Source organism: Sphaerodactylus townsendi, linkage group LG03 (genome assembly GCF_021028975.2).
Source record: "Sphaerodactylus townsendi isolate TG3544 linkage group LG03, MPM_Stown_v2.3, whole genome shotgun sequence".
Lineage (NCBI taxonomy): Eukaryota > Metazoa > Chordata > Lepidosauria > Squamata > Sphaerodactylidae > Sphaerodactylus > Sphaerodactylus townsendi.
This window is the reverse complement of record NC_059427.1, coordinates 168,369,594-168,386,625: the sequence shown is the minus strand read 5'-3', so window position 1 is coordinate 168,386,625 and position 17,032 is coordinate 168,369,594. Positions and strand designations below refer to the sequence as shown.

The 17,032-nt window shown below is 44.7% G+C and overlaps 2 protein-coding genes across 2 annotated transcripts in view; one reads left to right on the top strand and one right to left on the bottom strand.

Annotated features, from left to right (window-relative positions):
* The window catches only part of NCKAP1L (NCK associated protein 1 like), a 640,546-nt gene that overhangs the window by 99,062 nt on the left and 524,452 nt on the right, over positions 1 to 17,032 (bottom strand). Inside the window, exons 13-19 of the mRNA XM_048487583.1 lie at positions 15,657 to 15,738; positions 14,582 to 14,640; positions 14,108 to 14,253; positions 6,995 to 7,163; positions 3,924 to 4,070; positions 2,355 to 2,494; positions 244 to 375 (exon numbers count right to left, since the gene is read on the bottom strand). Coding sequence (XP_048343540.1) covers positions 244 to 375; positions 2,355 to 2,494; positions 3,924 to 4,070; positions 6,995 to 7,163; positions 14,108 to 14,253; positions 14,582 to 14,640; positions 15,657 to 15,738 — 875 coding nt within the window. The remainder of the gene's footprint in view (positions 1 to 243; positions 376 to 2,354; positions 2,495 to 3,923; positions 4,071 to 6,994; positions 7,164 to 14,107; positions 14,254 to 14,581; positions 14,641 to 15,656; positions 15,739 to 17,032) is intronic.
* Positions 7,017 to 11,467, top strand: LOC125428077 (nck-associated protein 1-like). Its single transcript, XM_048487678.1, has 2 exons — positions 7,017 to 7,144; positions 11,139 to 11,467. Exons 1-2 carry the CDS (start codon positions 7,028 to 7,030, stop codon positions 11,400 to 11,402), a joined length of 381 nt encoding a protein of 126 aa, XP_048343635.1. The 5' UTR covers positions 7,017 to 7,027; the 3' UTR covers positions 11,403 to 11,467.

Below are 17,032 nucleotides of genomic sequence, written 5' to 3'. Positions count from 1 at the left end.
CTAGCTGAGTATGTGATTTTATATTGGTGTGTTGATGTTTATATGCATTGTTTTTAATATCATTGTTTTTACCTTAGAGATTGTTCAGAGTTTTATTCTATGACTACTACCCACCTCATTCAGGCATGTAAATATTTTATAGGAATAAATAAATCAATCCTCTGGGCCTCCACTGCATCTTCAGGGCAGAACCACTGTCAACATCGCCACCTCACTTCCTGATACATCACTGACTTCCTGTACCTGTTGAGGCGCATCTCCAGCTGGCTGCTGAGGTATTCCGCTGGTGTTACTGTGTGCTCGAAGACAAGGAAACTGGGCACGTAGTTGAGGGTCCAACACAGCTCAGTCAGCACCAGGTGCAGCTTGTCCAGACTAGAGAGAAAACATTTGATAGCCATTGATCGCAATTGCCAAGTGTGGTCAGGTAAAGGGCAGCACTACAGGCAGAGAAGACCAAGCAAAAACCCATTCAATCCCAATCCCAATGAGCAGGAAGATTTTCTGTCCTTGGCATTAACATCTTCTGATCTTATAGCACCATAGTCGTCATTAAATGTCTTCTGCTTTTTTAATTGTGTTCCTAGGAGCAGCAGTGGCGTAGGAGGTTAAGAGCTCGTGTATCTAATCTGGAGGAACCGGGTTTGATTCCCATCTCTGCCGCCTGAGCTGTGGAGGCTTATCTAGGGAATTCAGATTAGCCTGTGCACTCCCACACACGCCAGCTGGGTGACCTTGGGATAGTCACAGCTTGTCAGAGCTCTCTCAGCCCCACCTACCTCACAGGGTGTTTGTTGTGAGGGGGGAAGGGCAAGGAGATTGTAAGCCCCTTTGAGTCTCCTGCAGGAGAGAAAGGGGGGATATAAATCCAAACTCTTCTTCTTCTTCTTCTTCTACTTAGTCCAAAAAGCTTTGGTTAGTTTGCTCAAACATTTGGTAAAGGTCCCCTGTGCAAGCACCAGTTTGAATCTTCAGCTGGCTGGGTGACCTTGGGCTAGTCAGCCTCAGCCTAACCTGTCTCACATAGCTATTGAGAAGAAACGAAGACGGGGAGAATGTTGTGAGCCACTTTGAATTAAAGACATGGGATAAGAGTTAGGATTGCCAGCTCCAGATTGGGAAATACATGCTGGAAACCATCCTCTGCTACCATGTTGGAATTTAGTTAATTATGGACCAGCCCAGAAATGTGTGTGAGTGCAGTTTATAGAAACTTCCCAATAAATAAATGTAAAAGGAAAAACTACATTTATTCAAGTATCTTCAGTTCACAGCTGTGTTTCAGGTAAGAGGTAGATAGAGAGAAACCCTAATCTGAGGAATAACTTTCCCTAGGACAAGTGGGCACTCTAACGTGCCACCAAGTGTGTGCAAGAAAGAGTTGCTTCTGTGGAAAAGGTCCACAGGCAGAGAGCCATTGTCCATGCGCTCAGGACAAAGCACAGGAGAAATGTGACTGCAGCATGGAGAAGAGTTAGTGGGCGGTCTCCTGGCCCAGACAAGGAGGACAAGCAAAAGAGGCAACAACACACAGAATGAGACACACAGCACCTCCCAGTGTCCAGGCATGCAGAAATCGCTCATTCCAACAATACATGGCAATTTTGGGGTTTGAGCCTGAGGAGAAGGGGATTTGGCAAGGGGGTGGGGGGACAACCAATGTGGTATAATGCCATAGAGTAAGGTGACCAGATTTTAACATTGGTAAAGTGGGACACCATTGACCGGGGGGGGTGGGGGGTGGTTCTTGATTAAAAATTTGGTCTATATGGAGCAACAAAAATTTTCATAGAACGCAAGCCGCCCCCCCATCCGCCCCCCCTCCAACTTTGTGCCCCGCCGCCAGACCTACCCAGGCTCTCAGGGTCCCCGGGAGGCACAGCAGCCCAGCTGCAGCAGCAGCGGAAGACAGCCCGGCAAGGCGAAGCGAGGTTCTGCAGCGACTGTCACCAGCACGAGACAGCCGAGGAGAGCCGGCGAAAGAGCACAGGGCGGGAAACAGGGGAGCGCCCCATAGGTTCGCCGTCATGGGTATATTCCCTTCCCGTTCTCCCGCCGTTCCCTAGCTTGTCATGCATTCTTTCCAAAAATAGGGACTTTTTAAAAATGCCGTGGGACGTGGGACAAATTGTTGAAAATCGGGACTGTCCCGCCAAAAGCGGGACATCTGGTCATATTACATAGAGTCCACCTTCCAAAATGGCCTTTTCCCCCAAGTAAACTAATCTTTATCACTTGGAGATTAGCCGCAATAGCAGGAGATCTCCAACTATCATATGAAGATTGGCAACCTTAGATATGTGTAAATAAAAAAAATAAATGTTCTTAGCCAAGATTTAGTCTGGTGGTCTTACTTGGTGACCAGGCTGCGGTCCTTCCGGTGGCTCTCTGCACCTGGCTTTTCCCTCTCTGGCTCTGCCTTCTTGGATGCTGCTTTGCGGGCTCGCTTGTTCCGGGCTTTGCTGATGGTAGCAGCACAGTGCTTGGGCAAAAGCTGGAGGATATCAAAGATGCAAGGGTTGTTACATGCAGGAGAGACAGGCTGTATTCCAAAGTGTAATGGCAGTGGGGGAGAACCATTCCACAGACCTACCCTACTTCATATGCCAGGGTGCAAACTACAGATTGGTCAAACCTGTTTGAATAGGAAATGTCTGGTGTACTCTCTGTCTGTGTGTAACTGTAGTCTGGATTTATTTATGGGAGCTGGAGGGTAGATGATCCTACCTTTAGAGTATGGGTTGGACTAGATGACTTTTCAGTACCTTTCAACTCTTATTCTATAGACAATATTTCCACAGAATGGAGGGAACAGAAACCAGAACAAGAGGAACGATCAACCATTAATGCTTCTCCTCCCTCTCTAAACTGACTCTTTAAATCTAGAGAACAGTACCTACAAGCAGACAGTACATGCATCATACCAAGGTACTTGCATCTGCAAATGATTCAAGTCAGCCACTGGCAGGTTAAAGTAGTGATCCCCAACGTGGCACTCAGGGGCACCATAGTGCTTACTGCTGTATTTTTTTGGTATTCATCTGCTTCTTCAACAAAGTATCTGTTTTCCAAACAGCCAATCCTGTACCTCATTGCAGCAGGAGTTGCTTCAGAAAAGCTTAGGAGGTATCACATTTATGTCTGCTGGGAGCGCCGGTTCAGAATCAATTGCCTCACTCTTAGCAGAACACTTGGCAAAGAACTCCAAACATTTTGTGACTGTTGGCCTAGTGCACAGCGGAAGGACTAGGTGCCAACTCACCCTTGCTAGAACAGGAGGTAACTGCTTGCAGTATAAGAAAAAGAAACACTCAGACAGTAGATTTAGTTCCAACAGGAATACTTTATCTCTTGTTTCTCAAAGGAACAAACGCATAGCAATAACTTTATCCAATTTCTACTCTGACAACTAATCTGAGCCCTGAACCTGAGCACAAGATTTGAAGGAGAGGGTACTGAAATTCAGTATGCAGTCTTCTTATATAGTTTTGTCCAGCAAATCATTAGCTAGATGATCTAATCATCCTGGCCTGTGACCTTTTCACTTCTGCTGACTGTTACATGCCAATCACTGCAGACCCAGACAGAGAGAGGGCTCCAGACCTAGATTACAATTCTTGACTGGATCATTACATTCCCCAGCTTCATTCTAGACCAGCATATGACCACCTTGCAATTTTCAATATCCTGACAGTGACTGGCCCTGCCTCCCAGGGCAACTGTTTTACAAAAGCATCCACTAGCTTTTGCTCAAAAACCAAAAATGCCCAGAGATGCAACAAAGCTGAGGATCCCTGGTGGGCATCTGTCACTTTTCAAAGGGGACTGTACACTTTGGGATCTCTCGTGCTTGAGCTCAACAACCAGGGCAGGAAAAGGGACTGGCAGAATGATAAATTCTGCACATTCCCACGCCTACTTACCTTGCATTTCAAGGCAGACTGGGAGAACATGGTGCCTTGATCGGGCTGAGCTTTTGTTAGCTTCTGATTGCACTCATTGAAAGGGGTAAATAGCCAGCTAAAGGGAAGACTGGGTCTAACTCTGGCCTCCTCAGATGTTTTGAGGACCTTCAGTTCAACAGGTGGTCTAGTTTGGGTTCATTTTGACCCACTAGTTCTGGTAATATTCAGGATCAGTAAGTGCAAGCATGCCATCTCGGCAGAAGAGACAGACCTCTCCACCCGCCTTTTTCTTTTAAGTTTTCTACTTTTACTTTCTCCAATGTATATTTTTGTCTTCTTTCTTTTTAAAGTTTCCATGGATCTGCACCGAGATTTTTTACAGTACTGAAGGGTTTTTTTTAAAAAAGAACATCTTAATTGAAGAAGCTCTTTTGTTTTTGTGTGGTTTGTTTGTTGTTTGAACGATACCAAATGGATTTCCAGATTTTCAGACTTAAAAGCATCCAAGATGAATGGCTGGCAATAATTAAGTTGATTTACTGAAAGAGCTACTTTCATTCTGCGTGATTTGGACCCGCACAGTTGTGAGGCTCCTTGCTAACCAGTGGATTGTTCAGAAACTATAAGATCTTTGGCTCTAAAAACACTTTTGACTCACACTTTGTTTAGGATTTGCTTTCTTCTTCAGATCAGAGTTTTCTCTGGGCTAGGACTAGACTGACACAGCTGCAATATGCTCAGCATAATTGGATTACAAAATCTTTTGGTTTAGAAAATACAAGATTTTTCGATATAAGTGCATTCAAGACTGACAAGAATTTAATTGGAGAGCTGACAATGAATAAGCCTGGTTTGGTTATGTGAAACTTTGACTAGGAATGGTGATGATGAGGGGTTTTTGAAGTGATTTATAAGCCCTTGAGAGACGTTTTCGTAAAAGTGAGTGATTGTTGGAGGCATTTAAGGTGAAGCTATGTTGAAATTTGTTTATAATTATTCAGCTAAAGATAGCTTAATATCTAGCTTAATAATAGTGCTTTGATTGGGTGTTCCTGCATTGCAGGGGGTTGGACTTGATGGCCCTTGGGGTCTCTTTCAATTCTATGATTCTATTACAACAGGGCTGTTTTTTGCAGACCGTGGGAACAGGAGCACTTATCTCGTTCCGTTCAATAAAGCAAACAATCATCCTTTCCCATTGAAAACTGCTATATTTGTTCCGGTGTGTTGTAGTCACTTCCAGAACTAAACCCCCCATTCACTCTGTCACGTTGCTGCCACCTCTGCAAATAAGTCAATCAGAATGTAACCTAAAGCAAGGTCTAAACAGTTTAGAACAAGAGATCCAGCAATCAATATTTAATACTAAAGGAAAGCTAAAGGATAATTTGTAGAGCATAAGACAGGAATTTGCTTAGAATCTGTTTATACTCAAAGAAAAAAATATAGGAAAATACATAACACATAGCAATGGCAATTCAAACCCAACTGGAACATTCTAGACAAGCGAAGAGAGAGTTAAATTTTCAGGAGTCCAAGAAAGGGAGAAAAATTCACAATTTAGAGACATTCCTGAAGAATACTACTGGAGAATTTCATTTACATCAGAAGCGTCCCCCATTTATAGAGACAATAATAATAAAAACAGTAGACCTAGTCAAACTGTTGGCAATTTATCTCATAAATGATGCTAAACAATTGGCAATTTGTTCCACAGATTATCATTCTTTTGAAGATTCAAGATCAGATTCCAGAGTAAGACCGCCAAGAAATTTTAATTTCAGAGGGAAATTACCAGAACATCTTACAGATGAAGTTGCCTTCAATGACTTAACATTAGACTTTTAAAGCAAAATCGCCAGAAAATCCAAAAGATCAGATATTCACTAAACCTCAACGGCTAAAAAATATAACAAAGCCAGTTTTATAGGCCATGGTATTGTAATAAAATAAGAAAAACTTTTGGTTAATAATTTATATTGAAGTTTTTAGAATTACTAAAGATTAATTTTTAAATGGGCTTTAAAATTATGATGATATGGTATAAGTATATGGTCAGGCATCCTTTTGTAAAATTATTTAAAATAATAAGATTTATTTCTATTCTTAATAGCTGTAGGAATAGTCTATTATTGCTCAAGGGAACTAAGCAGATATGAGTTAATATCAGTATTTCAATATGGCAAAAATTAACTAACCTTTTGAATAGATTTGTATTTGAATTTAAAGTAGAGTATGAGCCTTCTATTAATTACTATAGCATGTAAAGCACTGTCAAGTTCAACTATTGCTAACATGATTTTAAAGTATAATAATATAAGCCAATGGTTAGTCTACTAACATATGTAGTTAATGTTTAAAAAATTTAAATGAATCAATCACATATTTTTGACAAACAAACAAACAAAGAACCTTTATTGGCATAACAACATTATATACACAGATCCACTTAACCAAGTAGAGGGAAGCTAAAATAAATGTACAGGTAGAGAAGGCTGATGTTCAGGATTTGCTCCTAACCCCACCCCCCCCCCCCCCCCCCACGCCCCCCCCCCCCCCCCCCCCCCCCCCCCCCCCACACCCCCCACCCCCCCCCCCCCCCCCCACACCCCCCCCCCAGCCCCCCCCCCCCCCACCCCCCCCCCCCCCCACCCCCCCCCCCCCCCCCCCCCCCCCCCCCCCCCCCCCCCCCCCCCCCGCCCCCCCCCCCGCCCCACCCCCCCCCCCCCCCACCCCACCCCCCACCCCCACCCCCCCCCCCCCCCCCCCCCCCCCCCCCCCACCCCCGGCCCCCCCCACCCCCCCCCCCCCCCCCCCCCCCCCCCCCACCCCCCCCCCCCCCCCCCCACCACCCCCCACCCCACACCCCCCCCCCCCCCCACACACCCCCCCCCCCAAAACCCCCTCCCCCCCCCCCACCCCCCCCCCCAGCTGGAAGGGGCTGATGGGAATTGTAGTCCATAACATCTGGAGTGCCAAAGGTTCGCCACCATTGTACTAGGTGTTGCATATGCCAACATTATATTCATTCAAAACGCCAGTGTTTTTCAGTCTATGGGCATGCCCAGTTGTTCCTCAGTGGTTGATACATCCATTCTTTTGGCAGCTTCTATCCGCAGCTCATGGAGAAGCTCTTCGCATCCACTATGGAGGAACCATCCATGCTGCGTTACGCTATTGCGTTCCCACTTCTTTGTGCCGACTTTATCCATGCCACCCATTCTTTGTGCCCTGAAGAGGTTTGTATGCAATGGGACCCTGATGGGGAGTGATGGGTGTGAACTCCATTGAGAAGCTTATCCTGGGATACATCAGTTTCACTTTTCAGTCTTTCCCTATGTTTGGATTCCGTTTAACCAGCACTCAACACCCTGTAAAAATTCAGCCCCAGAGTAATCCCAAAACGTTGAACCAAAATGGCATAAATTATGAACGGCATACATTATGCATGAAACCAAATGTCCATCATTTCGTCTCATCTTATTCTGTGGGGTTTCATGTCCTCTTCTCACATAGTTTAGTTTGCTTTTTGAAAAGTTCCATGGCACAGAGTGGTAAGCTATAGTACTGCAGTCAAAGCGCTCCTCGTGACCTGAGTTCCATCCTGGAATTTCAGGTAGGTGACTCAAGGTTGACTCAGCCTTCCAACTTTCTGAGACCCCATGTTGCTGGGGGGAAAGTGTAGATGAGGCAATGGCAAACCACCCCCTGTAACAAAGTCTGCCTAGTAAATATCGTGATGGCTCGTTATGCATAGAATGATTACCTCGGGGCTCTTCAGGGGCTCTTCAGTGTGCAGTGGGCATGCAGAGGGTCTCTTTGTGTTTTTCTGTTTATACACACGAGGAACCATTCTCTGCCTGTCTTGAAGCTGGCAGCTTTTCCTGGTTCTCTTAACTCCACCCATCAACTCCTCTTAAAGGCTCAGATCAAATCACACTCATAATTGCAAGATAAAAGACTTTGTTAAAGCACTTTAAATTGCATTTATATTGTTATACCTGTGATAGCAAGTATAACAATACTGTAACCCCTTTCCCAACATAACCTTTCCCCGCAAAAGAAAGAGGCAAAGCCATTCCCTGAACCACACGCTGGTGAAGAAGTAGACCATGTGCTAGATCCCCCTTCCCGTCCCTTCCCCTTCTTACCTTCCACCCACCCAGCCACCCTCTTACTCTCTCTCTGTTCCTGCCACTGTTGCAGCTAGTAAAATCGTTTTACATTACAGTCTTATTTAAAATAAGCCCTCCTGATCATTGAGAAGGGTGGAAGCAGAGTGAGGGAGGCGAGATGGAGCCAGAATGTGACTCTGCGTGTGTTGTTCCTATCGATGTATTGATACAAGCATTTAGAGAGTTGAAGGGAACTGTGCAAAGCAGCGTGAGGGAGTGGGCAGGGGGTGAGACTGGGCAGGCTGGCTGTGGGCAGAGGGAAGAGGTCTGGGGCAAAGCGGTGCCCTCCGGCAACTCTTGCCTGCTCTGGCTACAAAGCAAAATTAAATTTGTGCTAGCAGTGGTCTTGCTTACCGCGGGGAAAATGGATAATGAAAGGGGGGCTCAAGGAAAAACATTTGTACAAGAGACACACATTTGCCCCCATGGCGAAATAGATGTCTTGTGTGTAATCAGCCAATGTGACATCATCCCAAGGGTCAGTAATGACCTGGTGTTTGCCAGGGTTAGGGTTAGTTGCCAGGGGAACTACCTTTTTTTGCCGAATTTGCTTTTTGCTAGTCACAAGAGGGGAAGCGAATTGTGCAGAGCATTGAAAACTCCCATTTCTTGACTGCTGGAAGTTTTATTCAGTTTTTCTGAGATGTCAGTAGGCCACAGCCTTTCAAGCCTCCTTTCACAGACCTGAATTCTAACAAATTGCCCTTTAAGAAAAGACAAAGAAAGATAAAATCATCCTGACACTGAATGCTTCACCTACTACCACCTTTTGTAGCTTTTTTGCAGACGTAGTATTTCAAAGTTGATTAATTCAGGAGGGCTAGCAGCAGGGTGTAGCCTGATCTTGTAGATCTTGGAAGCTAAACAGGGTCATACTTGTAAGGGAGACCACCAAGGAAGACACTGTAGAGGAAAGCAAAAGCAAACCACCTCTCCTTATTTTCCTTGAAAGGCCCTTTCTAAGTCTATTGTGACTTGACAGGACTTTACGCACACAGTATACTTTGCAAAAAGACAAGAGAACTGGTGACCTGTCTATAAGTGCTCTGAAAAAAAGATATAAAATGACCCCTTGCAGAGCCATAATGATCATTCCATAAGCATCATGTTTTAGACAAGAAGTGGAAACAGTAAAAGTGGAGTCCTGGTAAGGAGGGGAGAAGATCGTGTTTCCACTTCTTATTAAGATGTCTAAGGAAGTTGGATGATCATTACATCTTAAATGCGTCCCCTCAAATTATTACAGCTTCAGAACCCTCGCCAGTGTTTTAGGTGAAGTTTCCCGATGACTGGAAGAAAGTCCCCAAATCCCAGTCAGTTCCTGAAGGAGCAGCAGTGGCATAGGAGGTTAAGAGCTCGTGTATCTAATCTGGAGGAACCGGGTTTGATTCCCAGCTCTGCCGCCTGAGCTGTGGAGGCTTCTCTGGGGAATTCAGATTAGCCTGTGCACTCCCACACACGCCAGCTGGGTGACCTGGGGCTAGTCACAGCTTCTCGGAGCTCTCTCAGCCCCACCTACCTCACAGGATGTTTGTTGTGAGGGGGGAAGGGCAAGGAGATTGTAAGCCCCTTTGAGTCTCCTGCAGGAGAGAAAGGGGGGATATAAATCCAAACTCTTCTTCTTCTTCTTCTTCTTCTTCTTCTTCTTCTTCTTCTTCTTCTTCGTGATTGACTTGATCTGCAGTAAACAGCAATCACCACTTTTCATAGTGGCGAGGCGACATTTATCCCTTATTAACCTCTGCACTTCCAGCTGCTGCTAACAGCATGGATACTGAAGCCTGTGGGACAGCAGGCAACCCCTACCTTTAAGTTCATTCTTGTTCATGTCATTTAAAGCAAAATATGGTGCAGTTCATAGTCACAGAATCATAGAGTTGGAAGAGACCCCAAGGGCCATCAAGTCTAACCCCCTGCCATGCTCCGAGGTAGTGCATTCCACTGTCAAACAGCCACCACACTGTAGAGGAAGTTAAAGGAGATTCCACCACACTCTGAGGTAGTGCATTCCACTGTCGAACAGCCATTAGTCAGGAAGTTTTTCCTGATGTTTAGGTGGAACCTCTTTTCCTTCACCTTGAACCTACTACTCCTGGTCCTAGTCTCTGGAGCTGTGGAAAACAAGCTTGCTCCCTCACCAACTTGACATCCCTTCAAATATCTAAACATGGCTATCATGTGACTTCTTAACCTTCTCTTCACCAAACTAAACATACCCAGCTCCCTAAGCCTCTCCTTGTAGGGCATGGATTCTAGAACTTTTACTATTTTGGTTGCCCTCCTCTGGACCCGTTCTAGCTTGTTAATATCCTTCTTGAATTGCGGTGCTCAGAACTGTACACAATAGTCAGAATTAGATTTCTAAAGGAAATTAGCACCCGTCCAGCCAGCCCTTGTGACTGGCGTGGTTGATGCTGGAATGGTTGATACATGGCTACCCACAACCTGATCCTGAGTTCTATAATGGTGCTATCCTAAGCAGAGTTATGTCCACTGAGTCCACTGACTTCAATGGATTTGGAAGGATGTACCTCAGTTTAAAAACACCAAATATCCTCCTCCCTTTATGTACAGGACATCCATCCCTTTCTGCTGCATTCCTAGGAGGATGCTTGCCTGTTAGTTAAGGCATGGATCGCTATTGCTGAGGACTGCTGCAAAACTGTCCCTTTTGAATACAGTCCTTTCCATCCTGTATTGCGATAATGAACTAGGAACAGTGTCTCTTGCTCTGTGAGCCACGAACAAGCTTTCTTTTATTTATTCTTTTGCCATCAAGTCACAGTGACATACAGGGAGCCCTAGGTGGTTTGTCATTGCCTGCCTCCACATCACCCCTCTGGTTTTCCTTGGAGGTCTCCCATCCAAATCCTTGCCAGGGTTGAGGCTGAGAGTGTGGGACTGGCCTAAGGTCACCCAGCAAGGTTCCAAGCAGGATGGAGATATGAACCTGGGTTTCCCAGATTCTAGTCCAACACCTTAACCATCACCCCACGCTGTCTCTCTAGTGAGCTTCCTAGGGAGGCAATAAACAGCATTTCTGGCTCTCCTCCCCCAGTATCCTCATCTGCGGACCTGTGCTTTAGGCCTGTGTAACAACTTCCTGGAAGAGATCGCCCGGCAGGCTTCTTCATGCATCCTGGATACCTGTGCGGAACAGCGGAACCTGAGCGAGCAGGTGAGAAACCAAATCTTTTTGTGGGGGAGGATGCTGAGGAGTGGCTGTAGGAGGCAGATTGCGATTGGCAAGAAACAGAGAGAAGCGTCAGATTCTCTACAGCATTTTTTAAATTATAATTTTTTTTTTAACATGAAAAGATAATACAGGAAAAAAAGAAGGGGAAAGAAAAAAAACAGTTGGTGGATCTACATTGATATCTTGTTAAACTAAAGGAACACTGTATTGTCGAAGGCTTTCACGGCCGGATTCAACTGGTTGTGGTGGGTTTTTTCGGCTGTGTGTCTGTGGTCTGGTGGATCTTGTTCCTAACGTTTCGCCTGCATCTGTGGCTGGCATCTTCAGAGGTGTATCACAGAGGGATTGGTTCCCCACCCAGGGACATGACAATTTTATACCCCACTAAAACATTCCCTTCTCACTGGACACAGAGTGTAACAGACTTCCCTCTGTGATACACCTCTGAAGATGCCAGCCACAGATGCAGGCAAAACATTAGGAACAAGATCCACCAGACCATGGCCACATAGCCCGGAAAACCCACCACAACCTAAAGAAACATTAATTACAATTCCAAATAGGAGAGAGAACCTTAAAACATTAGCATACCAACTTCTACATATTATCATACTCGTATAAATGATTCATTTGGAATTATTTATCAATGTCTGTATATAATGAAAATATATAAATATTAAAAAGCATTAATTTATCTTCATATCAAAATTATAATAGCAAAGCAGAGGCTTGACAGTACTATGCTTGTTTGAATAATTAATATAAGGTTCCCATTCTGCTTTGAATTTATATTCAGATCATCTGTTCATAAAATTACTTAATTTTAGCGATGTGTAAAAGTTCTCTCATATTATCTTTATAATTCTCTTGGATGGGAGCTCTTTCAGATTTTCAAGTAGCTCTTTCTACAGTTATGAATATAAAGATAGTTCTAGTTGTTATTTTAATGAGTTTAGTACAGAGATACCTAATAACAACTTATACATATAGTCAAAAATATGACTTCTTGTCACTCGGAATGGTGGGGCATTATAGAAACAAAAATTAACAAATTAGGCTATTCTTTGGATTATCTGGCCATGCTACCATCTAAAGAGACTTTCCAGCTTCTGAGGAGAAGGCTGTTTGACCAGGAACATCAGATTCTACTCGAAAAGGCTGCCAGGACTTGCTCTCCTTTAGCTCTAGGTATCACCTACACTGGTAATAAGGGGGCTCAATACCTGCACCAGATAGCAGTGCCCAGGCTCAATTAAGAGGCAATGTTATTTAGCCCGTTGCAATGCCCTTCCATCAACCCATTATCAACAGGGAGATTCACCAAGACCACATACCACCTAAGGCTATGCACATGCAGCAGAGACTGTGTAGACTCTATAGATCATATCTTACTTTTATTGTCCACTTTGCAGGACCCAGAGTCAAATACCTGTCACCTCTGCTACTCAAAAAAGAGTATGCATCTGACTTGCAAAAGATTACCTTTCTGTTGGACAGCTCCAGTAGTGATGCAAACGATGCAGTCACCAAATTTTTGGATTTGTACATAAAACAGCGCTTTAGGAGCAAATCCTGAACATCAGCCTTCTCTACCTGTATATTTATTTTAGCTTCCCTCTACTTGGTTAAGTGGATCTGTGTATATAATGTTGTTATGCCAATAAAGGTTCCTTGTTTGTTTGTTTGTTAATTTTGTGGCCATGCTCTGCTCCCCCCAACTGCACCCCAGTTGGGAACTCCCCATTTGGGAGTGCCGTTGAAGGCTGGTGAGCAGGGATTGCCCTGCAATCTCCACAGGGAGATTGTGAATGGGGTGAGCCGGGCTCGCCTGCCCCCCACACCTCCACGTGGACGTCTAATATGCTGCACCCAATATCCAAGGGGAGATGGGAGCAGCAAGGGCCCATTTGAACCTGGCTAAAGACAGTCTTGGATGCAGCTCTAACCCTGGTCTTAACCAAGCTCAGATTGAAGCCAGCCACTCTTGATCCTTCTAGCATTATACTGTTGGCTCCGCCACCAAAGCTCCACCTGACTGGAGGTGGAGCTTGGGGGTGGAGCCAGCAGTATAAAACTAGAGACTCCACAGCAGTCAGCTTCAGTCAGAGCGTGGTTGGGGTCAGGCTCAAATGGGCCCCTTCTGCTCCCCCTCAATGTGGACCTCCACACGGAGAGGGGGGCAGGGCAGGGCAAGCCGGCTCACCCTATTCACAATTTCCACATGGAGACTATGAATGGGGCAAGCCAATTCACTTCGTCCCCCTCCACATAAGAGGCTGAGAGTGGGGCTGGCCCCATGCCCGACTTCCATGTGGAGGGGGGTGGAGTGAACTGGCTTGCTCTGTTCAGAACCTCCACATGGATATTGTGAACGAGGGTGAGCCCTGCTTGCCAGCCTTCAACTGGGCCCTGGACAGTGTGGGCGGGGCAGGACTCAGCTGTGTATGGGGGGTGCAATTTTAGGAAGTTACGCCTCAACTTTTTCCATGCCACAATGTTAGTTCCTAAAATAAACCTACTTTCTTTTCTTTTATTGTCTCCTGCTTCTTTGCACACTAAATAGCCACTCTGCTGATACTATAAACATATTTATGAGCCAATATTGTCTACTGTCTGGCTTTCCAAGTCTTAAGAATGGCGAAGGCAGGGAAGTCTTTCCAAGCCCACCACCTTAGACAACTAGAGACGCCAACGTTTGAACCTGGCACTTTCTCAATGCAAAGCATGAACTAGTCCTCCTCCCAGGCTGTTTTTAGCGAGTGGAAAGACTCTTTGCGCAGGCAAAACTGTATTTGCTTTGTGAGCTGCCTCCTCCTCTCCCAAACACTTACCAGAAAATGGAAAGGTCGGATGTCTCTACTATCAGCTCTTCCACAGAGTCCAGCATCTTGGTGTGAAAGATTATGAGGTTCATCACCCTGGCCACATCAGGATTCTCCCGCAATTGCAGAGGGGCTTTGTTGACACTGGTATATGCCTGGTAGGGGAAAAAATTGAAATCTCTTGAGAGAAAGACCCCACACTATTGGGAGGAAGAAACTAATTCTTTGCCCTAAACGCTCAGAATAAGACAATGTTGCTCTGAATTACAGTGATATATTTAGGACTGAATCACACTATTATTTAGGATTTGAGGACTTTCACGTGAATGTGCAAAAAGTCTCCAATTAAGTGTAAGTAGGATCCTAACCAGCATAATACAGTGCTTATGGTGTCAGACTAGGATCTGGGAAACGCAGGTTCAAATCCCCACTGCAATGGAAACTAGGAGAGGAATATATATTAGGACTAAAGTGCGGTCTTACCTGTAGCCTGAACCAATCCAGTCTCAGCCCAGAAAATTCAAATTTTGCGTTTTCATTAACTGCAGGAAAGAAAAATATCAACAGAGGTAAAATAAGGGGGGGGAGGGGGGGAGAGCTGGAACATTTTGTACTACCTGGACCTCACAAAAGGGCAAAACCAGACTTAACTGAAGTAGGAAAACAGACTTTACACCCCATTTGCTTTCAAACATCTCTATTTAGACAAGTGGGTAGATAGGAAATAATATTTTCCATAGAAGAAGCAGGTTCCACAGGTACATATAATAAGCTGGTCTTCTATGTACACACAAAGAGAATTTTGCTCAAGCTCTGTCAGTATCCCATCCGGTGCACACAGCCCCTTGATAATGTGCAAATCTTTTTTTGTGTGCGGGGGTGGGGTGGGGGTCAAACTTCAGAAGCCAGAGGGGACCAGACCAGAGCATCCTTTGGTTATGGAGCTGTGACCCTTCCCCTTTAGCAGCCATTTCTTTTCAAGGCAAGAGATATTCAGGGGTGTTTTGCCATTGCCTGCCTCTCTGTAGCAACCCTGAACTTCCTTAATGGTCTCCCATCTAAATATTAACCAGAGTTGACCTTCCTTAGCTTCTGAGATCTGACAAGATTGGGCTAACCTGGGGTTATCCAGGGGCTAGCCAGGTCAGCGTTAAGTAGTAGTAGTTGTTTTTTGTGCTATCATGTCACAGCTGACTCACAGTGACCTCATAGAGTTTTCAAAGCAAGAGGCACTCAAGAGGTGTTTTGCCATTGCCTGCCACTGTGTAGCAAACCTGGACTTCCTTGGTGGTCTCTCATCCAAGTACTGACCAGGGCTAACCTGCTTGATGTCTAAGATCTGACAAGATCAGCCTATCCAGGGGCTATCTAGATAAAGATAGGACAGGTTGGCAGTAAAAAAAATAATCTATGCACAACTTGAATAATATATTGGAATAGCAGCAAGTTCAGACTCTTGTTAGTATAACATGTGAACAATCCTAATGGAGGATTAAACAGGAATTCTGCCGGTGCCCCTGCTCTCACCCCCCCTAACCCCTCATCCCCCCAAAATTACCTTGTTTGATAGACAGGGAAGAGAGTGAGCTGACGAAGAATGACATGATCACCGACTCTTCTTCAGGGCACACTGTCAAGTCCTGCAAGTGAGAACACAGAGAGGGGGCGACCGTGACTTTGGATAATGGGATTACTTGAGTGAGTGGCACTTTTGGTTTTAACATCGTACATGGCCTCCGATGCATTCAAGAAGAGACCCATAAACACAAGAAAATAAAAAGGAAAACAAGGAAAGAGAAGCTTCAAGGCAAGAACATTATCCCCAATTCCCCCCACCCCACTTTTTTTCAATTCGCAGTCGAAGAGGAAGGAGGATGAGTTCGGATTCACACCCCACCTTTCTCTCCTGTAAGCAGAGAGACTCAAGGTAGCTTACAATCTTCTTTTACCTTCCTCTCCCCACAACAGACACTTTGTGAGGAAACCTGACTAATCTAATATAAGAACTGTGACTAGCCCAAGATCACCCAGCAGGAATGTTAGAGTGCAGAAACACCTCTGGTTCACCAGATAAGCCTCTGCCACTCAGGTGGAGGAGTGGGGGATCACCCATTTCTCTTCCATCACTCTTCCATCAGCTATCAGGGCCCTGCGGGACCTTGGTGAGTTCCGCAGGACCTGCAAAACCGAGTTGTTCCACCGGGCTTTTGGGGAGGCCGGCCGCGGATTGCCTGCCCCCTCCTGATGCCCTATGCCGCATTTCTACCATCTTCAGCACTGCCGGTACTGTAGTTCCATCTTCGGCAGTGCTGGCCCCCCCACTCAGCCTTGTGATCGGACGCCAAACATATATATAATGTATATGGTGGGAGTGTTATAAGATAAAAACTTTCTGGAGAAAAAATCATGAGAAAATCCAAGAAATTTTGGGTTATTCATTTGAAATAAAAAAAGAAACTTTTTTGTTAAGTATTATAGACCCAGTAATACAAATACAACATAGAAAATTATTTTTCCATATGATTACAGCAGCAAGGACGATAATAGCGGGGAAATGGAAGAGCAGTGAACCTCCAGAAATAACAGAGTGGATGAACAGAATAACGGAAATTATGGGACATGATAAGTTATCATCTATCATAAAGCAAAGACCTATAGAAAAATATTTGCAAGATTGGGAACCTCTATTGAATTATATGAAACAATTCAGTTGTATAGATATGATAAAGATATACCAACATTGAAATAGAAATATTTTTTGTCATGTATCTTAGAAAATCTTCAGATTAATAATTTAAAAAAAATGTTTAGAAACAATGCATTAGGAAGGTAATAGGGACTAAGATTTAGAAGAAAAGAAGGAAAGGAAGAATACAAATATAAGTTTTTTCTTTTTTAGATGTTTTAAATAATGAATATAAGCAAATGAATTAT

What these genes read in the sequence shown, in the direction of transcription:
- LOC125428077 (XM_048487678.1), top strand. Translation starts at nt 7,028, where the DNA reads ATGGAGAAGCTCTTCGCATCCACTATGGAGGAACCATCCATGCTGCGT. An exon ending in ATTCTTTGTGCCCTGAAGAG is followed by an intron (nt 7,145 to 11,138) that starts GTTTGTATGCAA and finishes CTCCTCCCCCAG; the next exon opens with TATCCTCATCTGCGGACCTG.